Below are 24,458 nucleotides of genomic sequence, written 5' to 3' on the forward strand. Positions count from 1 at the left end.
AAACAATATTTTTTCGGTTAAACTGCTTCAGAGTTATCAGTACAGGTCTATGTTAAGTACTACCATAAAAGACTGTAAGACACTGCAGTGAAGGCAAATTGAAGCATTTTATTTGAGAGTTTGTAGTTCCAGTCAGGACATCTCAGTCTCACACACAGGAAAACTGTCTCACTGGCGGGGAGTTACTATAATTATCAACAAAATATCAATACTCTGAGCCTCAGTATTTAAAGCCAATGCTGTGAGTACTGGACTGGGGTAGGGTTTCTTTGCGGGGGGGAAACTGCTATAAATATTGCATTGAGGACGGATGAAGGGAATAAAAATGTCCTTTTTGCCCTTTTTTTTATTAAGAAAAATGCACTTCACGAGGAGAGTAAGCCATGTGTCATATAAATGCAGTCGGACTGTGCTTCCAGTATTGTAGTGTCTGCAGGATTTAAAGTATCACGTGACTTTTCGTGTGCTAAGCTCTGGCAGAACATCACAGCTTAGTGTTGCACGAAACGACTTACTACAACACATCTGTACTGTAACACAGCCAAAACGGTGTTTTTGTTTTTGTTCTCTTTTAAAGTCCGATTCACATTAAAGATCAACGCGTTATGTTGCATATTCACACTGGCCCAGTAACTAACAGTGAGTCAGACACCTAGGGGATTCTGTTCAGCTTGAATAATTAATTCCTGTTTAGTAGAAGAAACGCTTGTGTGGTGAGATTTCCTGACAAGGGATGCCAGCACGTGCTGTAACAATTCATTTGTGCAGCTTCAGAGAGGTGGAGAAGGCAGCTCGCTCCGTGTTGCAACCCCACCCTTCGACAGCACACGGCATTTTACACCCGCTGTTCTGCATCCCGTACGCGGCCCGTGCACTTCATAATGTTCCCCATTTCAGTCAGTGACAATATCAGAGAAATCCGGTGGCAGCCATCTTAGGTGTGCCACTGCGTGAAGTTATGAGGGGCTACACTACACGCGGAGCCGCGCGCGCTTCAGACTCGGATCTTTGCTTCGAGTGCGAGTTCAGGACCACGGCCAGCTCCGGTCGACCGGGTCCCAGGCTGGCAGGAAGGAAGAGGCCATCTCCCGCTTTCACCGAAAAAAAAGGAAAGGGGGGAGGGAAAAGCCGATCTCGTCCCCTCACATATACACTACAATCCCTCCACCCCTCCTCTCCGACTCTTCTCACCTCCCCCTCTCACATCCGCAGCAGCGACTGGCCAATAAAATACCGAAAATACGTAAGCACCGACGAGTGCTCGGCGCAGGCGGAGAATGGTCAGTGTGAAGCAGACTATAGCTCTTCCAGCATTACTCGTATACAGCTGACATCCCTCAGCCAGCGAGTACAACCAGGGCCTATCCCTATCTCGACTTCAGGCACATCCTGCGTTATATCTATGCACGGGTAAGACAGCGGCTCGGCCATCATCTGGGGATATATACAAATATATATATTTAAAACAATTAAAAAAAAACCCCAAACAAACTCAGTTAGTAGGTTCGGATTTCTGTAGAGGCGCACCACTTCTAGTGCAAGATGTTAGATCCGTCGTCCAGCGAGGAGGAATCTGATGGGATAGTGGAGGAGGAAAGCAAAGAGGCAATGGCTCCTCAGGCCGGATCCCGCATCTCCCCGAGCAGGACCAGCGAGAGCTCGGGTGGACTAGCGCCCAGCAGCAGCCGCAGCAGTGCCCGTCCTACTAGCCCGAGCCCTTCGGCCGTCAGCGAGGAGAAGGAGGATCTGGAGAAGCTGCACAGAGAGGAAGAAGACCGCAAAAAGAAGCTGCAGCTATATGTTTTTGTCATGCGATGCATCGCTTACCCGTTCAATGCAAAACAGCCCACAGATATGGCAAGGCGGCAGCAGAAGGTAAGAGCACCCGGTGCAAAGGTATAACTGATAGCCACATGATGACGAAATACCTCCTTTCATATCGCAGATGTTGTCATTGATGACCTACATAAACCAGAGCACAGGTCTGGCCACTAGGCCCTATCCGATAGCGCATGGAGACAGCACGGTGTCAGTGAAAGCACCGTTTGTTTGTTTGAAGCAAAATGTTGAATTCATGGAGCATGACAGGAGCATGTAAAGGTGCTTCGAGCTCCTGGTAGTGAAGGGGACTCGTGGTGCTGCAGAGCTGCAGGCTGAGTGCAGTCCATGTTCCTCCAGCACTCTAGCTCATAGAGGAAAGCAGCCCTACAGCCCAGCAAGCCCATTAAGTGAAAGGGCGTTCAGGAGATGGTGGATGGCAAGTCACAACAGGACAGTGTCATTGCCCTTGTTGGCCTACATTTTTTACCGACGTCCTGATGTCAATTAGATATGCAGCTGTATATTGCTCTGCTTCCTGCCTGCTTGGCGGATACCCAATCCCAACCCGTTTGCGCCATCACTTATCCCGTCAATTTGGCCTCCCAAGGTGACTTTTAGGCACAGACCTCTTGAGGAGGGTAGCTTAATGGCCTCTCTTCTCTGAAGATGAGCTTTGCTCCTCTCAGCGGCCTGTAGAAAATTAATTGCATTAAAACATTTTCAACGTTGACACATTTTAACCTTTTACTATTTATTATTATTATTATTATTATTATTATTATTATTATTATTATTATTTTAACAGGACATTTATCTTATAAGATTTATATACCTTAGCTACTGTAAAGGACAGGGCCCACACCCTGGCTTCTCAGGCTGCTATGTTGGTCCACTGATGTTGATGCCAGTTTTGGGTCATGCTGTCCTTACTGTCAAAGTCACCATGCACCGGCCTACTGTGCTAATGGGAACGTTCAACTGATTGTAAGTTAGGATAATGCCCCTTGTATATTTCCTTTGCTGTATGCAGACTATCTGTTTGACTGACCTGTCAGTTATGAATTAAGAAGCCTCTGTATGGATCAGCATGTTTTATATAGAACTGCTTGAATACTGAAACCTAGTCATCACATTGCATGACAGTATCAGGTTCCTAAATCTCTCCTCAGAAGGAAGAAGTTCTTTGTTACTCACTGTGGTCAGGAGGCTTTCAGAAGAGTCATTCATTTTGGTCGCTCATTTATTTTAACACCATGAATACTACTTTTGAAATATGCATTTATAAGTGCTGCTTTCATTTAACATGCAGACAACTTGTCTTCCTCTGGTCACTGTTAAGCCATATGGTCTGAATTTTCTGCTGACTCATGCACAAGTCCATGTAGGAGGCATAAACTGCAGTGTTTCCGTCCATTTGTTTGTTTGTAGTCTGTTGAGCGTAGGTTACTGATAGTCTAATGCACGCCTAGTAATGCACTTTCATATCTGGTCGCTCAGGCAGCCACAATTCTCAGCTGTGGGTGAGTGAATATCCGAACAAACAATCAAACCAGGAACTCAGAGTGTGTCTGTCTGCCCACAGTCTAGCTGGTGTTTCTGATTTGATCCAAACATGGATAAAAATGACACATTAAAATAATTGAAAAAAAAAAATCTCAATTTTAGGCACAGTGAATTGGTTCAACTCAATCACTTGATGAGCATGGCTTATAACGCAGAACTGTTAACAAAATGGTGAGCACCAACATCTACGTTGATTACTTTGAGGCAGTTGTGTGCATTTATAACATCATGGAGTTAGACAGTAGTCATCAGTTCACTGTCTTTTAATTATATTTCTGTCTTGGGTGGATATGGAGAAATAATTTATCACACAAAAAGAATATTTAACATTTGTCTAATTACATTTCTATGGATTCATCTTAGCCATGAACCTCATGTGAATGTGGGCTCCTCAGATGTCCATAGACAATAATTTATTAAGGTAATTCCTCACAGTGTTGGCAGCACAATCTAATATGTGCCCTATTACAATTTTAGCTATTATAGATTAGTCACAGAAAAATGATGAAGCAATTTCTGTAATGAAAAGACTTAAAGGCCTCAGCAAAACATGTGGAGCAGCTCCATGATAATCCGTTATTAGAAGCTCTGGCACACAAACAGCAGTGATGGGCTATCACAGGGAAACAGGCCAGGCTGTAGACTGTGCAAGCTCCACTGCTGCTTCTTGAAATATGTTGCCATAACCTTGTGGAAGATAAGCCAACAGGGCAGGAACAGGAAGGTGACTGTTTTTCAGGGTATAAAAAGTAAATCTTACAGTACAGTCTGAACAATGTCTTAAAAAACAGCACTTTGAAGGCTGTTGCTGCTCACTGCTGGCTTGGGTGTATGTGCATGACTGAGTGTTGACACATGTGTTTGCTTAAAAGGCTAAGTATCTTGGGACCCACACAGCGAATGTGTTGAGTATTGAGGTTACAGACAGATTGCGTTGGTACAATTTATGAAATTTTAGCATCATTGTGATGGTCCCAGAGGGCAAAAACCTCTTTCATTCAATGGGAATAAACTGCACACACAGAGGAGTTAAATAAATAAAATACAAAATACCAAATTTCCCCTTGTGGGACAATTAACGGATTATTCTATTCTATTCTATTCTATTCTAAAGGCATGTTGGCAATACAGTAAAATCACAATTTTGCATTTTGTTTTTTGTTTTCAAAGTATAATGCAAAAAGAAACGTATAGGTTTTGAATAATATGACTGTTGATGCTGATGGTTGTCAGCTTGTTTGGTTGGTCAGTTTGACTTTAGTCAGAAAATGTAAATATTATGTAACAAGTGTTTGGTTTTTAATTGGACAGCCACTAAATGTTTGTTAAAGGAACACCTACCAAATGCCCACATGTGTCAATGAGAGCTTAACTTGTTGATGTGTACAGCTCAAAGCACAAGAAACAAGCAGGAACTAAATTCTGCTTTGATTCACAAATGTAGCCAAGGAGAATAACATGTTTGCAGTCTGATTAATCAAACCAAGACTATTTGCTTTTATAGATCGCCGTTTATGTTGATTTTCCAAAGTGAGTAACTGTCCATGTCAGAATTACAAAGTGTGATTCCCTTGAAGATAATCTGACCTAATCAGTTCATCTGCCAGCAGCTTCACTTAATAGAGTTCCTCCTGGCTCAGCATTTTAATACTATACAGTATGCCATTTATACTGTGAGGAAGAGGGGCTGTGAATTGTGCAGCAGGGTTTGTGATGTGAATTTGAATTAGACTGAAGTGCAAACCGATGTTTGCCACACAGGTGTTTGCAGTCATGTTTGCAGAGAACTGTGGGAGTTCCACTGTGAACAACTTTTCAATGAGTGAAAAAGATGATCGTAAATCATCACGTTAATGTTGCACTTGGCTCACAGATTGCAGATCTGTCTATATGAACATCTAATTTTTTCACTGGTGCTTTTGAACAAAAGCATCAATTTTGACACTTTCAGTTTATATTTCTCAGTGTTTCGTTTTCGTTTCGATTGTTATCATTTCTGAGGTTTAATCTTTCATTAGAATGTAGGACCATTTGTTTAGGGGCAAGACTGAATATGTTAAGAATTGGTATAACAACGCAAACACTGTGTGAAAGCAGTTGATTTACTGCCATGAGCCGTTCCTGTATTAATAGCAGCTGCTGTTAGCTGTGTAAATACAAATTATACACAATTTGTTTCTTTAAAGTATGGTAATGTTTTATTTTTGTTAACTAAATCCACTTAATCACACTGACTTTCAGTTTTTAATTTACTCTAACTTTGGCAAAAGACAGGAGATTATCAATATCGAAACAATAACACTGGCAGCGGTCAGGGTGTTTGCATAGACATTCAATGTTTATCATTGCTATTGACAGCTGCTACATTTGTTTATTGGATAATTATTGTAATATTCACGATTCAAGTGACTACTGCACAGTTTTAAAAGCTGCACTGTGTAGTGTGCATTCATCTCTTTACTCAGTGGCATGTATATTGCCCCTATTTCCTTCTATTTCTACCAAAAGACACCAGATTATCTGAATGGTGAATATGTAGATATAAACAACTCAGAGTGAACTGACCAACCTCAATATATTCATAAGACATTCAGTCATATGTGCAAAACACAGTGGCACTAAATGGAGAGCTTAATTATGGCACTGAAATCATTTGCATTATTATGTAAGATCGCTGAATGGTGTTCTGCTTGAAATTTAAAAAAAGGCATCCTTCGACAATAAAAGAAGCTTCGCTGTCAATGGCAAAGTCAAGCCTTGAGCTGAAAATAAAACATGTCAGTCAGCGCTTGAGAGCTGATAATAGGAAAAATCGTTCTCTCCCATTAAGCAGCAGTCTTGGTAGCATGTTTTAGCACCGCTAGTATAGGAGAATAAAGGTGTTTATTGATGGTGCGGATAAGCAAGTGAATTCAGAAGGGGTGACAGCTGAAAAGCAGCAGGCGAAATACCCCCTCACCCACGATCTGTGCAGCCACGTGTAAATTATCACAGCTTCTCAAATTAAACATCCTCTCTATGGGGACATAACGAAGGAGGGAAGCTTAGATCTTATTTGTCAGAATACTAACAATGTCTTTTCCTAACAGCGCTGTACTTTGAAGGCAAGAAATAGGGCCGGGATCAAATTGAATAAAACGTGCTCTAATAATAATCCAACATTTTGGTGTGATGCTCACATGACATGTGCCATGTGCTCAGAAAACAGGCTATCAAAATGCAACTGTTAGAGCACAGAGTCCTGGCATGTAAATGCATGGGAGTTTAAAGCTGGTATGGATGGCATCATGTGAGGGATTATTCCACATAGGTGGGAAGACGTGAGCGTGATCTGGCTTAAAAGCAATATCCCACGTAGTATTTTATCTCCTCCAATGGCTCTCAAAATACAGGATGTGCTTGTTAATTATAGTCTCATGTGTCCTCACCTGGGCTATGATTCTTGTTGGCCTTTCAAAGCAACAGCATTCGTTGTGCCAACGAATGTTAACCATCAGTGTGATGTGAGGCAAGATTTGTCTGGCTGAGAATAGCTGCTGTGTCCCAACACTGCATTCATGCATGGAGACAAATTAAGCAGGATTGTTTAATTGCTGCATAAGTTTTTATTCCTGCTCCCAGTATTGCACATTCGCCTTACTGGAAAAAACTAGTGCAAAAATAAGCTTTTATTGTTGAGAGAAGACCAAACATTAGCAATTCTAAAGTGGCATTTCATTTATCATTTTTACTGTTATACAAGTTTTTTTTTTACTGAGCTTACCATAATTAAAACTGCTACTGCTTTAGTTTTATGTGTATTTAATCATTTTGGTCTATAATAAGCAAAAAGCAGGGCAAAGCTGTATTTATTCATTGTATTCGCATGTAAGTTCACAACAAGAGGCACAAGCTCACTTTTTATCAGTCAGAAGACTTTGACTTTGAAGTTATTTTTGTTTACATTTTTGTTTGAAAATTGATTAATGATCAACGAAATGCTGAAATGTTCCCATTTGCTGTTACATCAGTTGACTATGTGATTAATCAACAAACTGTCTGAGCCCTGATCAACATGCTTCCTGTAAAGACCATTTTATTGGAAGTGTAGTGGAAGAAAACAGCAGGGATCCATTTGTACTTTGTGCCAAATGTTGACATTTACACTGCAGCAGTTGCAGCATTCATAATGCCTGTCAAACTTTGCAGAGATGGAGAATTCATTCTGAGATTGGTAGCCTGCTAGAGCAAGATCAAAACAGGTCTGCACGTTTGACAAAACACTCCTTTAACCTTGAAAATGTGCAAGGTTAAAGTGCTATTCATAATGACACGTGCATTGCCTAGTCACGCCTATAAGTGTGTCATGTAAAGGAAAGCAAATTGAAACTAAATCAGCTATTGTAACATCTTCCTATTTCTGGCTATAATCGCATACTTTTTTCTTATACTGTAATTGTGACATAATTACAAGACAGTTGTCTCATAATTATGGGACTCTGATTATGCGTTATGGAAGTTATAATCACTCTAAGAGAACTTTTGTGAGTCTTGATGGATACTATGTGCGGCTGCATGTCATCACACTTTCTGATCATTGTTGAGTCCCCTAAGAGAACTCAGGCGGCTGTTGGTGGTTATTTAGGGCTCAAGAGTTTGTTGGTGCAAATGTGTGCTGTTATGCTGAACCCTGTGTAACATTGCTTCAAAGGGAAAATTACACAGGTATGAGTAAAAAGGACAACAAGGAGAGATACTGAGAGAGAGATTACTAGTGGTGATTTTCCACATTAAAGACAGAAGAGCTATAGCAGGGCCATTACTGCACCTCTTCTATGAGCCTCTCTTTCCCACTCTCCACTGAGGCACAAAGAGCACAAACAGCAGCCTGGAGCAGGCATGAGGCGGTATGTCAGGTAGATACTCTGAGTTTATTGTCACATGTTCATGCAACCAGTGCTTGAAATGGAGTCGTTACACCATTATCGTTACACCGTTATACTCTTTCAGAGGCATTCTTCTGTGATATTGATGTAAAGTAACACAGGGGGTGTCACCAAGCAGTAAGACAACATAAAAACAGACTTAAACATAGTGGCAAACTGTTAAAACAACTCTCAGGACATGGATTAACGCTGAGTCTACAACCTTTTATTGGTGAAGACTGTTAAGCCTTCCCAGCCAATAAATATTGGATGTGTGTTGATCTTTCCTATCACTAATTCTACAAAAGTTTTTCAAAAGCCTGATTAATGCAGTCTGTGTGATCTTTTTTCAACACATCTTGTGCTGCTTTCTATTGGTGAAAACACAAACCTTTTTGATCATCAAACAAGACTCTTGTGAGATAATCACCTTTGAAAGCTAAAAGGAGGGAACGAAGAGAGAAAGTTGGAGAAATTACAAAAGAAGACAGTAAGTGATTTGTGATGGGAGGGTGGCAGAAAAGGATTTGTGTTGCAGACTCTTAATGAGAGTAATGCACCAGGAATGGAGTTACTGATTCACAGTCAGCTTTGTGTGCTCTACGGTATAAAGTAATGCAGTGGTACTGCAGTGTGTAGCTCTTTAATACAAAACTGTCATGGTTGCGACTGTGTGCAGGCAGGATGAGGACCCAAACGAAAGCTAACGGAGGAAGGAATGAACTCAAAACACAGCTTTATTGCTGGAGAGAAAAAACATACAAACTAAAGTGGAAACTATAACATATTACACGGAGAAACACACAGCCAACACTGGCAACACTGACACAGGGAAACACAGGTCTTAAATACACTGGGAAATAACGAGGGGAATGAGACACAGAAGGGGAGCACAGCTGGGAGAAATCGGACATAACGAGACCCAAGGGAAGCGATACTCAATACATTCACGTAGGACACAGACCTTCAAAGTAAAACAGGAAATGTAACTTAGACGCAGACTTGACTAGGGGAGACAGAGCAACTAAGAAACACAGAGAACAATAACAGCGGCTAACTAAATACTCAGAGAGAATACAAGAAAGCCAAACTAAGTCATAAAGAATAAACTGGGGCAACAAAGAGAACTAAGATCATAATACAAAAACTCAGAGACACAAGAAACTCAAAACACTGGGTCACCGACCCAGGACCGTGACAAAAACAAAGAAAAAACAATATCAAATCTTTGCTTAATCGCCTATTTGTGTTAACATATTTGTGTTTGTGTATTTTAAGTTCTGGGAGCCTGCTCAAAAGTCACTTTCTTCCAGTTTCCAATCTAACTAATGATTTAGTTCAGGCCTCCGTCATTCGTTTCCCCAAAATTCAACAGAATCTGTGGCTCTTGTTTATCATATTTCGTACGTACATTACCACACATTTCTAAAGTGATCGAGGAGTACAACACATGTGCATTTAATTACAGGTCAACAGATGAATTTCATCAAAATCTGTCAAAGAGAATTTGATTTTGGTGTTCTTAATTTATGAGTGTTCATATTCATGTGGTTTTATGTTCGCTTCTGCTAATTATTTATTAGCTCGATTATTTTCATCAAGCGAATGAGCAAAATGAAGAACCAGCAGAACAGACTGCTGCCTGTGAGATGGTGGTGTGTGGTAATGGATGACACTTACTGGAAGGGGCTTTGCTGGTTGTGAACACAGTGTTTTTCTGACTATATCAGCAGCTCCACAGCTCCCGAATATGACAACACCGTGAAGGCTGGTTATACAGAACCGGGGCCTCTTGTTTTATCCCTGTTTGCTGTGTGTCAGGCTCTGTCTGTGGAGTCTGCACCTGGCTGTTTGCTAACCCAGCGGAGTGGTATTTACTCACACAATGCTGTGTGTGCATGTGACTTCAGAACAAATCTACGAGTGCATGTCTGGTTCCAGGATAATAGCTTGTGGATGTGTCTTTGTATAATTGTAGTTTTGTGACCATAGTCGCTATGCAGTGTTGGTGTTTTGTGTTTGATGAAGCCTGCTGTTGGTAGATTTTGTGCAGCTGTCATGCAGTACTTGTTCCTGTACCCTTGTTTACTCAGATGTGGGCTGGTGGTGTCATCTACAACATGAATAACCTTGTCTGGTGATAGCAGCCGCTGATAACATATTTGCTAAAAACCAAGCATTGAGACAGGGCAAACAGCGGCAAACAATAGAACTGAGTTTATATAACACCCTTTCTCCAATTTTTACATTAGATTTCACAAATGTAAAGTTTACATTTTTTTTTTATCTCTATTGATATACAGATGTGTAATTGTGTGTTTTCTTTTTAAATATTTTATCTTGTTTTAATGAATCGATTACACAGCTGTTTTACTTCTGCCCAACACAGAAAACTGTTCATTTATTTTGCTGCCATTTAATTTGGGAAAGCAGCCTGATTTAACTTCCCCCTCCCCTGACATTATATAACTTTAAGGAGCTCAAGTGTGAGTCAGCAAAGCAAAGTCCTTATCGTGCTAAACTACACAAGCTACAGTACAGTGCACCACATTCAATTAGCTAATTACTCCACTGCAGACAGTGGATACAGTATACATCACAAGCTGATGACATGTTGATTCAGTCAAAGAGATACAAATATCTATACGAATCCAATCATAACCACTATGTACTGGAAATTTACTGTGAATCAGAGGTGTTATCCAACTTACTCTACTTCAGATTACATTCAGGATCTCTGATACAACATTTAATCTCAACAATGTCCATTGTTTTAGTTTTGCACATATTTATAAAATTTTACACCTCCCTTTGTCTGATGGTTTAAGATTGGACCTCATACACTTAGAGTAGTACACGTACATTTTCTTTTCAATTTTAAATATTATGCAAAAATGGCAACTACAATTGAGGTCATTTGCTACTATTAGATGTTCAGTTTTCTAAATGTAAAATGTCCTGATTAGAATGCATGTTGACCACAGTTTTTAAGATAAAACCAATGTACATGAAGAATCAAAAACAGAAAAGGCTGGTTTTTAATCTGTTTTTATTGCAATTTTTGAAAGTGGTTTTGAGCAAGATTTTTCCAGATTTTCTGAAGATCCTTTTGACAGCTTTTTCTCTTATTTATTTATCAGTTTTAGAGAACTTTTGTTTGTTTGATAAGCCATTTCACTATGAGCTATGAATTATTCAAACATAAAAAAAAGTACCAAACTCAAAGGAAGAACCAGTATTGTGTCTACGTATAACAGACAACTGAAATACAACAACTTAGCACAAAAACATATAATTTGCTCTGATTTCTTGAGTTGAATCTATGGAAAATGCCAAAGATAACACAGTTCAATAGTTTTACAACAACAACAAGGTCAATCCCAAAGAGTGATTAGCTGAAAAATTGTCGTATCCCAGCATCATGCACAGTATCCTTAAAAGTTTAAGGAAAATGGAAAACTGGTAGATGAAGGATGAAAAAGTTATGTACAGCAGAGGCACACTTTCTAAAAGTCGTGTCTTTCAACAAAAGAAAGGAAAATCCAGCAAACATCTGACATAGGACCTGAGAAATGCATCTGGGTCTTTAGTTGAGACATCTACTGTTCACTGGAGCCTCATCAGAAATGGTCTCAGTGGAAGGATGGCTGTTCTTGACAGACACAGGAAGGGAAACTATGAAAAAAATGGACTGGACTGGAAATCAGTGGCAACGGGGCTGATGGACTGATGAATCCAGTATTTTTGCTTAAATCATTATTAACACATTCAGAGGAGGTATAATAGTGACCGTCTACAGTTATCCTTAAAACACGGTGGAGGCTCTGTCATGACTTTCAGTCAGTGGTTCTGCAGATCTGGATCTGGTCAAAAATATAAATACAGAACAGTGTGGTTCCATAGTGTAGTGGTTTACGCTGACTCAAAATCCCTTGGGGACTGCGGATGGACACTAATGGTAATACCACTGGGGAAGCATCTGATTAGCAACAAACACAATGGCATTGCAATACAAGCATAGCTGGATAAAAAACATCAACAGCAACAGAAACAATGGATTACAACCAGTCAGGGATCGCCCTCCGCAGAGCCTCAACATTATTGAAGCGGTGTGGAATCATCTTGACAGAGAGCAAAGGGCAGCTAAATTCCACAAAAAAGAGCTTTGAATGACCAGAAGAACTATTCATAAGGACTCGTTAAAAGAATGACAAGAAAGCTTCTCTAAGAGAGTTCAGGCTGTGTTGAAGAATAAAGTAAGCCATACTGAATATTGACTTTCAAGATCATTAGTATAGCACAACCCTTGCATTATTTGATATACTGTATTTCTGATGCAGTAAATCAGAGCGCATTTTTTACCATTTTCCTTGTAAAGGCTTTGACCCCATCATGATGTACAAAACCAAAGCAGTGTACAAATGAAAAAGTAATGTCCTAATTCCAAATAACAAAAACAAAGAGTTATTTCATAGCAAATGCAGAGACCTGACTCAGACTGTGGCAAAATAGAAACATACCAACAGAAGAACAGAAAATTACTCCATAAGCTCACTGAAGAAGGACTAAAGGTCACTGATGTTTTACAAGACATGCGCCTGAGGCAACTTAGTACCACGAATCTCTGTTAGAGACTCAGTGGGCGTTTAGATACAAACTGAAATTATGCAAAGTTAAAGTAGACAGACTTTCTAGCAAACAGTAACAAAGAATATTCCCTAGAAAACTTAGCAGGGAATTAGGGAAATTATCAGAGCTAATCCTTCATCGTGGCCAGTGCCATATCTTGTGACGTAAATCTGCTTTTGGTCATACAAAGTTAAAATACTGAATTTATTCAAGTTTTATGCAACCTAAATATCATCCACATGGCCGAAGTGAAAAATGTACTCTCAGTTTAAACTGCAATGAAGCAACTGTACATGTGCATGGCTCCTCTATTGATATGTGAACAGTGATTAATACCAATGTCCACTTCATTGCCAGCGAATGAATCACTGGGTAACACTGCAATCTTGATAAGAGCCACAGAGAAGAATCAATATGACCAAAGCAGCAAAGTATGTCTTGGGAGTCTGGCAATACTGATGAAAATGCAGGCATTTTCTTTCATCCATTAACACAGCACGGTTCTCCAATGAGGGAATAAATGAAAGCACAAAAAACTCCAAATACTTCCAGTAGTCAAGCTGTGCTTCAGCTTTCTCCCCACATATGCAAACTTGAATGGAGTTAGTAGCTTATTATGTTGTCACATGATCTCAGATCAGCCCGAAGAAACTGTCAGTGGAAGAACTATTAGCTTTGACCTTTCAAGGTAAAATCTTCAGGTAAAACACAAATGTGCTCTCCCACTGTTCTAATCACAATATCCCATCTTTTTGTCATTTTTACTGCGGTACCTTTTTAAATGTTATATTTGAAAAGAAATATCTCACATTCATATCATGTTATTGAGGACAGAAACAGTGAGGTTTTCTGTATTTCATTTTAATTACTGAAAGAACAGATTAATTATTGAAAGAGCTGCCTGATTCATTTTCTGCCAGTTGATACCTTGACTAATTGTTTCAGCTGTAATTACAAATGCTCGTTAATATCCAGTCAAAATGGTCACAAATCTGTTCTGGTCTACACAACACAGACTTTGTGTTGTGCACGAGGTCTGCAGTATAAAGAGTATATATCAGTGCTTGGCTGTATTTATGCAAGCTACACTATGAATGACCTCAGAGCTAGTATTACAAGTGTTAGCTTTGCTAAAACATTTCAGTCTGTCTGATTCATCTTTGTTTATTGCCTCTTTTGAAAGCTCAGCAGTAAAAAGCGTCTCTCAGGATGCATTTTCCTCTCTGTTTGACATATTATTCACATTGCTTTCTTTGCCTGTTTTTGAAAAAAAAATTGTACATCATTACTGAGCATGCGACTTCCGTCTGAAGAGCCACACTCCTGTTTAGACTTTTATTACACAGAAAGCTGCTTAGGTAATTTCCATCCATCCATCCATTCACATTCTTAATTGCGCTTCTAGGCTACCTGTAATAGGAGGAGAGGTAGGGTACAACCTAGACAGGTTACTAGTCTATCACAGGACCAACACAGATAAAAAGAAAACTAGAGCCAGTTTAGAATCACCAGGGAACTTAACGTGCATGTCTTTAGATGGTGGGAGGAAGCTATAACCGGTATAAACCTGGTATAAACCCTATATGGATTTATACCAGATACAGGAAGAAAATTCAAACTCTACACAAAAAAGCCAACCAGGACACTGAGGTGAGACTTCTCTGCAGGTATTTCTGAAATGTATAAGAAATGTGTTATTTGGAGGAAATATAAAGGGAATTAAATCTTCAAAATTAAAGTAACTCAGTTTATTATACATGTATGATACAAAGGACAGTGTTACAAAGTGAAAACAGATGTTTTTATCCTCAACCTCACTTTCAGATACAGATAATATCTGACTATGGACAAGTGTGTCAACCCCAGCTCCCGTGTATCCCCATAGACCAGAGCAGTTTGCATACTCGTGTTAATATTAACATTTCTTGCCTTAGAATGTTCCTTAAACACCATGGTTTATTAAAACACAGCAGGAATTGCCTAGATTTTTCTTTAATCTCACATCTAGCTGTGGGAAACATGAATTAATCTGAAACCTGAAGCAGAGGGGCAGTATCGATCCCCGATGTAGATGTGCCGTTTTATGTTGTAAGTGGAACTTGTTTGGACGTTAAGTGGATGTATCATCCTGAGATCCTCTGTACCACAACAATCGCCTAAAGTAAAAGAGATGTCTTGGTGAAATGATTTGTGATACCTCCAGCTTCAGTCCATATTATTTTTACTGGACAGGTCATCTAATTTTTAACCTTTGGTGATAGTATCGACTGGCTGGGTGTTTGTATTTTGACCTGAATACGTTAAAGTTTTCTAACTCTGGCACTTGGCTCTAATAGTGAATTCTTAGAGGCTATTACTTTCTGAGCACTATCAAACGGGGTTGGGGTAATATGATGGACACACAGATGGTGTTGAAATTGCCTCACAGGCACACGATATGTGGTGCTTTTCCACCTCACTCCTACACCAAAGTCTGTCACTTGCAATGTGCTGCTGAATGCAGGCAGACACACACATTACCAGCAGGTCCCGTATAATAACAGGTTGAACTGTAAGATTGAAGGCACTTATCAGAGGGAGACTGTCAGTCTTGACCTTTAGATTACTGAGTCAGTAACCATGTGTGAAATCAATACATGGACATCAAGACTGTAATGAAGATCGAAACTGGAACAAAAGGAAGTGATGGAGAAAATCTTACTCATGTGCACAGATGTATCTCAGGAAGTTCACAGATAACAAGCACGCCATGTCATGTACTTTAGCTCAGAATAATTGTATTTAATTGATGTTATAACATGTTATAACAAGTTTATAATCTATAGTGAGTTATTCTGTAATGCTACGTAGGTCAACATGATGATGTTAAACAATTTTATATTGACTGTAGTTTTGCAATTTAGCATGCTTTGCTAGCTGCTAATCAGCAAAATTCGAGAGATTGCTGAGACAAATATAGTCAGTAGTTTTGTAGGGGTATGCAACCATTTCACACCTTTTTAGCTGTGTGTGATTTATTTCGTTTGGCAGATTTCCACTGTTTAGGTTTCAAGTGGGGAAGCCATTAGGCAACGCATTTCATCTATAAGTGATGGTAAAAAAGGAGTATGATTGGCTGCTGTTCAAAGGCACTAGAGGTAATGTGGGTTTAGGATGTAGATGCAAAGCTGGAGCTAGCAAACACTCAGTGTAACATCATAAATCCACTTGCACTTATATTCTGTGGGCTACGACTGAAAGAATGAGTCACAGAATGAGAGTTAAATGAAATGAATTTGAATAAGAGGAGATATTTGGTGAAAATGGTGAGAAGCATGCTCGATGCTTGTTCCGTGATTTGTGTGAATCTGACCGAGGTAAATAATGAAAAACTGGCTTTATTATCTGGTTTAAACGTTTTTTTTCTCATGACACAATCTTTGTTTGTCCTTGCTTCCACAGATTACCAAGCAGCAGCTTCAGCAGACCAAGGATCGCTTCCAGGCCTTCCTCAATGGAGACACACAAATTGTGGCTGATGAGGCATTCATCAACGCTGTGCAGAGTTACTCTGAGGTACCAATAACCCACCCTACGTAGCCATAGCAGCACAATCACAGTAATAACCTTTTCATTCAAACTCAGGCGCTTAATGCTTCCAAATATGCTGCATTTCGTATGATTCTAAATGTTCAGATTTTCACTCTTGTAAAGAAAAGCGCTTTTTGTTGTGTGTGCAGGATATTCCGCATTATTCTCTCTAAAATGTGTAGCTTTCAATCTAAAAAGTCAGAAAAGCACTGCACAGCGCTCTTGCTGTTCCATGTCAAAATGCCTGAATTCTGAGTGGTAAAATGGTGGCTGAAGCTTTTCACTGCACAGATTATGAGTCAGAGCATGTGGTTGACACAGCCATCTTTTCCAAGCTCACTATTCAATCGCAGATGAAAAAGTCATTACTACAATGCTTACAGGACAAAAGGAATTACATATAGGGGGATATGTTAAATTACTGATGGAAAAACAAGCCATTATGAAAAGCGTTAATGTGAGACTGGAACCCTCAGGAAGCGCACACACAATTACTCTTTTTGCAGAAGTTAATTAGGAGATAACTGACACAGGCGTGACAGCTGAACAGGAATCTCATTTATTTTGGGATATTTAATATTAATGTGAAATACACAACAAGTGTTCAGAATTAACTATTGAAAACCTGACACTGTGCATCCCTCTTGCACTCATATGTAGGGTACAAGATGTCTTATATAGTCATTCAGCCATCATTGGTGTCATAGAAAAATTTAAGGTAAACACATTTTCATAAAATAAGGACATATGAATTTCAAAAATAAAATGTCACGAGTAATTTACCGCTGCACTCTGGTGTTTCAGCACAGTAGTCATTGCTTTGAGTCATAATGAATGCTAAGAACAAAATCTGACTGTCAAAATAACAAAGCAGTCATCTTTGATAATTGCTTCACAGTGACAATATTGTCTTGTCTGGATGTCTCCCTGTTAGGCTGTCATTAGCTGCACACAGAATGCCTGTCTTGAGTCACAGCAAATGCATACATGCTCTGATTTTTCACTCCAAAGTTATTATTCAGTTTAATGGTTTTGTTTTGCTGTTGAAGACAGATATTTGCTGTTTGAAGCCGAGAGTGACAGCAGAGCTGCCATATAATTACTGATCATCATTTTAAAATAATATTTTTTTTTAAATGCATTTCATATTCAGCTGCAACTATTGACACTGGTCTTTCACAACGTAGGTATTTCTTAAGAGTGACCGTGTGGCAAAGATGGTCCAGAGTGGTGGCTTCTCAGCCAACGATTTCAGGGAAGTGTTCAAGAGGCACATCGAGAAGCGCGTGCGCAGCCTTCCGGAGATCGACGGTCTGAGCAAAGAGACGGTGCTCAGCTCCTGGATGGCCAAGTTTGACACCATCTACCGCGGCGATGAGGATCCGCGGAAGGCGCAGCAACGCATGACTGCAAGCGCGGCTTCCGAGCTGATCCTCAGCAAGGACCAACTGTACGAGATGTTTCAGAATATCCTCGGCATCAAAAAGTTTGAGCACCAGCTGCTTTATCAAGCCTGCCAGGTAAGGCATCACACCTGTGTGACACATGGCTTTCCTCCTTGACTCAAATACATGCAAATTCTGTCCCAAGTTGGGACATGCCAACCTCTGAGCATGGTCCACTGATTTCTAATTCCTTAATTAGACTAACTGTTTAACATTATGCACAGTGCAAACTGTTACTGTGGTTTATTAGATCCCTCCTTTGTGTTTATTTTAACGCTGCAAGTTTATTTCTTCACCTTTTTTTCCCCCCTTTGTAACTATAACTTCTCGGTTCTCCTGTATGTGCTGTGGTTAGAACACAACAACAACACACAAATCTTTTATCCTTATAATACCACAGGCTAGTTGCTTTTTTGCAGGTTGTGAACCGGATAATTTGTTCATAGATTATTAATAATAACAGTGGCACATTTATGACTGTAGGTGCATTTAGAGTTATAAATATTTGTCCCATATGGAACTGTTAGCGCTAGTGTTAAATGGGGATATTATAAAAGCAAATTAGTCTCCTTGACATATATCCCTTGATACCAGACAAGCAATGCTCCGTTGTAGTGGAGATATATTATGATTGCTGGTGGATAAAAGTGGACACTTGGGTGCTTGTGTCAGACATAACTCTCCTTCCCTTGCTGTCGTTACTGCTCACTATGAGAAAGCTAAAAGCACTGCTAATGTTGCCTTTCTTTGCGATTTGGCAGGATTTGGAGGAAACCTCTGAAATGTTTGTATCTGGTCACTAAATTATTTCATTTAGTTCTAATGAACACATCTTATGGGAGGCAGTTTAGTTTTTAAAGCACTTAGCTACTTTGGATCAGGTGTCATTCTACCTTCAGCAGCTGCTAAAATACAAGCAGATGGCATGAGATGCTAGTAAGCTAATTAAATTAGTTTAGTATTATTGAAATGTCTCAGATGGAAACTAACTATATAGGCTGTGTTCTGCATGTGTGTATTGCTTATGAGCAATACATTCCTATGGCGCTCATATTCAGTGTGTTTTTCCTCCCAAGCCTTTAAAGATGCTGATGGTATAGGGTCACAAATTTGCATGCAAAACATACAATTTCTTCAAACAGAACCTAGCTTCAACAATGCAGATCAAGAATTAACAATTCACCAGTACAAATGTACAAATGCAAATACACATGGTGCATAACTGTATTTCTACACCTTTGCATTGCAGTTGCAGGTAAGTTGGTCATTTATGTGTCTCCTCGTGAGTGAAACAATCTGAATAAGAGCGTTCATTTTTATATCTGTTTTCACTGTAACTGTTTTTCCCAGGTGTTCTTTGCCGCTGTAATAAATGTATTTGACTGTACTATTGGTGCCTTGGAGCATCTCTCAGTAAGCACCAGCTGCTGCATACTGCCCTTTAACTACATGATAAAATCCGCACTAAAGGAAATGCAGCAATCCAGTCTGCATGGCTCAGGGCTGCTGGGATTTGATGAAAGGTTTTCATGGATTGGCTGGGATTCAGAGGCCATCATTTTTAGCTGTTATCACTGGGGATTTATATTTTTTGCACTTGCATTCAACTAGTCAAAGGTAACACTGGTCTATTTCTGTCTCGTGCTAAAGTAAGAGCAGCCCCTGGAAATGACTAACAGACTGATTAGACGTGTACGGCCAGCTGCTGCGCCAGCCAAACTCTGAGCATGGTCTACTGACTAATGGCTGCACATTTATTTATCTGCAGTGACACCAAGCATGACCAAATAACTTAAAAATGTGCTTGGTGTCTACACTGAAAAGTCATAATTAGTCTAATCTATGTTGAAGTCTGTGTCCACTTGTAATTCTTCATATGATAGCGTTTACAGAAAAATATGGTTGTGTTGGGTTTTTCTTGAGTAAAATAGTAATGTGAGAAACCAGTTTTAAAACGTCTAGGGAAGCTTTTCATGTATAAGTGTTGAGAGTTTTGTGAGCATTGGTTAACCTGCCGACAGCAAGAGCTTTTTACTGCTGTTACAATCCCATATGGAAAAGATATATATATATTATATTATATTTATAAATAAATCTTATAAAGTTTGTATCTGTCTTGTGTGAAACTTGTATGAAAAGCATACAAGAGTGAAAATAGATAAAAGATCCCTTGAAAAATTATATAATGAAACTTATGGGATTCCATATGGGATCGCTTTTTGTGTGACCTTATTTGTATGATTGATGGAGTGCAAAGTTATTAGCTAACTTGCTGAAATTTAAGTTTCATCAGTAGACTGTAAACAATAGAACCAGGCACCTACCAATTAGCATTCGGTAGCAAATAAAATACTCAAATTTCACTAACCAAAATTGGAGCACAGACTTTCTTGATGGCTGTCTGTATTTTTGGTCAAATAATTGCAATAAAAATGTTCCAAAAGCCATTAGGACTACAAACAAGGATACATTTGGTCCAAATTTCATGACTCAAATTAGCTGAGGTGAAGCCAAGAAGACAGCTACTGTTAGCAAAGATTATGCCTTTACAAAATTTGAATTCCTTTTGTAGCCAATATACAGTTGTTGTGATTGTTATGGTTAGCTTTATAGACAAAAATTGCTATGTGTTGTTGTGAAGTTTAACATGGGCACCTAGCATGCAGATTTATACTTGGATGTTAATTCTACAGGGATGTTATAACTCCCTCTTAAACCCTATGGCGTAACTTACACCATAATCTGATGTGCGCCTCTCTTGAAATGTAATTGTCACCTCGTCACCACCTTCTTTTATATGTGGCAAATCAACAAGGTAACTAACACATAAAACAACACATGCATGAAAGCTGGTAACAAGTTCAGCCAATTATGTAGGTTACATTGTAATCTAGGCTCTACAAGGATTGCCTGCAGAAGCCTAAATCAGAGAAAACCCACTTTAAGTGGCCAATACAGCTTTTGGCAGTTTTTTTTCTTTCTTTTTATTAGCTCAAGAGTTTATGCCTGCTTTTATTGCTATTAGTTGGATTGTGTGACTGAATTTTTTTAAGGTATTAGTTAAAATGATGGAAGTAACACAAATCCAGAAACAAACACACTGCTTTAAAGCAGCAGTCCGGCAGCTCCTATGTTCTGCAAGGTAAAATTATAGCTTTTGTAAAAAAGAGTGCTTTTTACAATCAGTTATCCATCAGGAAGAACTGTCTGGCAACATAGCGGTGAAAATAAAATGCAGACTTAAACTGATGAATTGATTTTTACTTTTTTATATATTTCCGTCTCTGTCCTCGGCAGTACATTCTTTAGCTTTGGTCCCTACGATAAGTAGCTGATAGTGTAAACTACAACACAATTTAAAACACAGAAACAAGCAAACAAAAAAATCAAACCTACCCATAAGCATTTATGTTTGCTCTTGCAGCTAACAACAGGACATTTTGTATCCATTGCTAGCGACTGATGCATTTTTGTTAATGGCATGATACTCACTTCTCTTGCACTCACCTCAGGAGAAGTGAGCAGTGAAGGAATGGCATTATGCACGCTTTCAGGTCAACAACTGCTCGGTAAAGTTCTTACTCTCTTGTAGAGCTAGTTGGGAACCTAGTTGCTGAAGGAACTGAAGTAATTAGCTGACAAATCATTTCGGCACGACTAATGCTACCACTGCTCGCAGATTCTCATTCTGAGTTGTTTTAATCACTGATATTTATTCACATCAATGGGCTCTCACTTAGCGAAATGATTCTCTAATCTCGAGCGACTGATTAAATTACCTAAGCCTGGGGATAAGAAGAAAAGCACAAACAAAATGAAACTTTCCCCCCTGAAGAATTGCAAATCATGGCCTGTAGACACCCACCCAGAGCGAAAGATGATATTCCAATCAGTTGGAATATCTTCCTGGTTTAGCCTGTAGCTGATATAATGGCGTAATGGAGCCTCTTCACTCCACACAGGACTGGGAGAGGATGAAAGCATTTGCTATGCCTGGCAAGCCACCTCTTAGCTGAAAAAGCAGTGATGCTGAAATGAATTGTGAAGCTTGATATATGGATGGAATATAGACAATATTTATTATATGGGAAAACTATAAAACAAACTATTTCCATGTTTTCCGAATCTCCATTATCGCAGCAAAATAACAACCTCTTTTCCTGAAAAGTGTACTAATAGACTATTTTATAGTCCTAGCTTGTAATATTCCCTAAGTCCAGTCCTTAAGACATGGTGCCAACACTCTGTGGGAACACCAAGTGAGTCGTGACATCTTCTTGTTTTTCCTCTGTGCTTTGATGCATTTGGGCATCCCAGCTTTACCTATAAGCAGAAATCAGTACTTGGAAACCCATGTGGAGTCGTTTCTCTTTATCCAGAGACACTCGCTAACCGGGGAGGCTTTTGCATGTTGATGGGCCCTCTCTCACACTTCCATCTTACAGAATAGCCTTGATATTGATGTGGCTCTGTAGCCTGTTTTGGTCTTCTAGCCACAGATTGCATTGAATCCAAGCTCAGTTTACTTCAGCTTCTTGCATTCAAAGATCTACCATAACGTTCCATCCCATATTCTCTGGAGGTTGCAAAACATATTAGGAAACCCTGATAGTGAAGTTTTTTCTGAAGGTCTCCATCTGCTGTAGCTCAGCTCTCTCCGATCTCAGCTTTTGTTCTTCCCTTGTCTGAGTGATGACCTTCCCGCCTACTCTTGCTGATAGTTTCTCAGGCAACACAAGCCTTTATCTCTGAGACAGACTGCCCTTGTTTCACGGCACACTTTGGCTACAGCGTTGCTGTGCTTGAGCACCAGCTTTGCCTGCTTCTAATGGGGTTCACTCTAACTCTAGGATGCTTTTGCCAAAAAGCCCTATGACCAAATTTTCCACCATTGTTTCATATAGAGTACACTCATATAATAAGTGTAACATAACATATCTTATGTGTTGTTAAGTGCTGTAAGCAGGAGCCCATTGATGTGAATTTGTATTTGTATACAAGTCTATCTCTAATAAGTCAAATCATTTTTTAGGACTCAGGGTGAATATAATTCATGCGTACTTCCTGTTTTGAGGTGTCCCTAGGTTTTAAGAACAAGGCACTTTTGGAGCCCTGTGTTGAAGATGTGCAGAAATGAGATGGATGTTCTTGAAAAAAGAATGCAGTTGCAATTACATTTTCTAATTGGGGTACCTTGCACGATGGTGCGCTCAAATAAGTACAGCCTTTTCTCACATCTTGCAGATTAACACACATAAAGCACAAACGCATCGATGCACACAGCAGCAGTTCTAAATATAGGACAGCTTCAAGTCCTGCAGGTCCCATCTAGCTCCGATCTAGCCCTGCCCACCCTGTCTTTGGTCTTTATAAGAATCTGCCTCTGGCAATGTTTACAGGCTGCTGCTAATGTCCCAGCATCCACCTGGGAATGTGTTATCAGCTGAGCTGTTAACTACCCGCCTGCTTCTGCTCTGTCACCTTTAACCTGCTGTCAGTCTAGCTAACACTGAGGAAGTGTCACCTTTATTTAGCTGCAATGGTGCTGTAACATAGACAGAAATTTACCTTTTAGCCAGTCTTATTTATATGAGATTACCTGTCCACCTATATTGTCCCTGAGAGCCACTGACAATAGTGACCTTTCAGTAGTTGTAGGCTTGATAAGATTGGGGTGCTGTGGGCCTCAGTAGGTGGTGGCTGTTAGTTCCATCAGCTCTCCTCCCCTTTCACAGCAAGCACTGTCTTTCCTTTTCAAAGCTGTCAGGGCAGAGATGGCAGTAACAGAAGAAATGCGACCCCATCCCCCTCTTCACATTGCATCCGTTAGATTCACGGGCTCTTTCCATGTTAGCAATTTTGCAGATGAACTGCAATTTACACATATCTGTAACAAAATATGTGTTAATGCCTTGTTCAATTTCACTTATAAAAGATTTTCCTGTGAAGAGATATTTCCTTGACATATGGGTTTAGGTCCGTCGTATTCTCTGGATTTAGCAGGAGGGGGAAAGCACACAGCACACATACAATAAAAATGCAGCGTCAGACACTGACAGGCTGAGCTGCTGAATTTCCAGTCTGTTCTTTTGGGATTGCAAGAATCAGATGTCGCTTGCACCGCAGTCCAACAGTACCCAGATCTCTGAGCGTTTTGACAGGCAGCACAAGACCAGCAGCAGCAGGGAAAGAAGGGAAAGGAAAGCACATAGGAATCATTCATAACTGTGGCTGTGGATAAATCTGTTTTGGGGGGTTTTTTGCTCTTGGACAATGAAAAAAATACTCTGGTTCATGATATTTCCTGCCACAGGATGCTTCCATCATTTAAGAGTCTCGGCGTGGCAGAGAGTACTGCTGTGGCTTCTAATGCAGACATTCTGCTGCAGCTGGTGGCAAAGTCTGATTATGTGCTCTACTAAACAGGAACTCTGGGTTATGTAGTAGGGTGGCTGTTCAGTGGCCAACACTGGTAGCACACCACACTTGACAGTTCACCATTTAACACACATCTGAATATATTACA

The 24,458-nt window shown here is 39.8% G+C and overlaps 1 protein-coding gene across 13 annotated transcripts in view; it reads left to right on the top strand.

Moving 5' to 3' along the window:
* Window positions 1-1,282: 1,282 nt before the first annotated feature.
* cadpsb (Ca2+-dependent activator protein for secretion b) overlaps window positions 1,283-24,458 on the top strand; it is a 66,463-nt gene continuing 43,287 nt past the window's right edge. For 6 of the 13 annotated variants that reach the window (XM_085160657.1, XM_085160659.1, XM_085160668.1 and 3 more), the window contains exons 1-3: window positions 1,283-1,875; window positions 16,359-16,472; window positions 17,675-18,007. In XM_085160657.1, the coding sequence (XP_085016783.1) occupies window positions 1,543-1,875; window positions 16,359-16,472; window positions 17,675-18,007 (780 nt within the window). In that variant the 5' untranslated portion in view covers window positions 1,283-1,542. The remainder of the gene's footprint in view (window positions 1,876-16,358; window positions 16,473-17,674; window positions 18,008-24,458) is intronic. The other 7 variants (XM_085160660.1, XM_085160666.1, XM_085160661.1 and 4 more) reach the window with 2 other exon arrangements.

The sequence above is a fragment of the Neolamprologus multifasciatus genome, chromosome 5 (genome assembly GCF_963576455.1).
Source record: "Neolamprologus multifasciatus chromosome 5, fNeoMul1.2, whole genome shotgun sequence".
NCBI lineage: Eukaryota > Metazoa > Chordata > Actinopteri > Cichliformes > Cichlidae > Neolamprologus > Neolamprologus multifasciatus.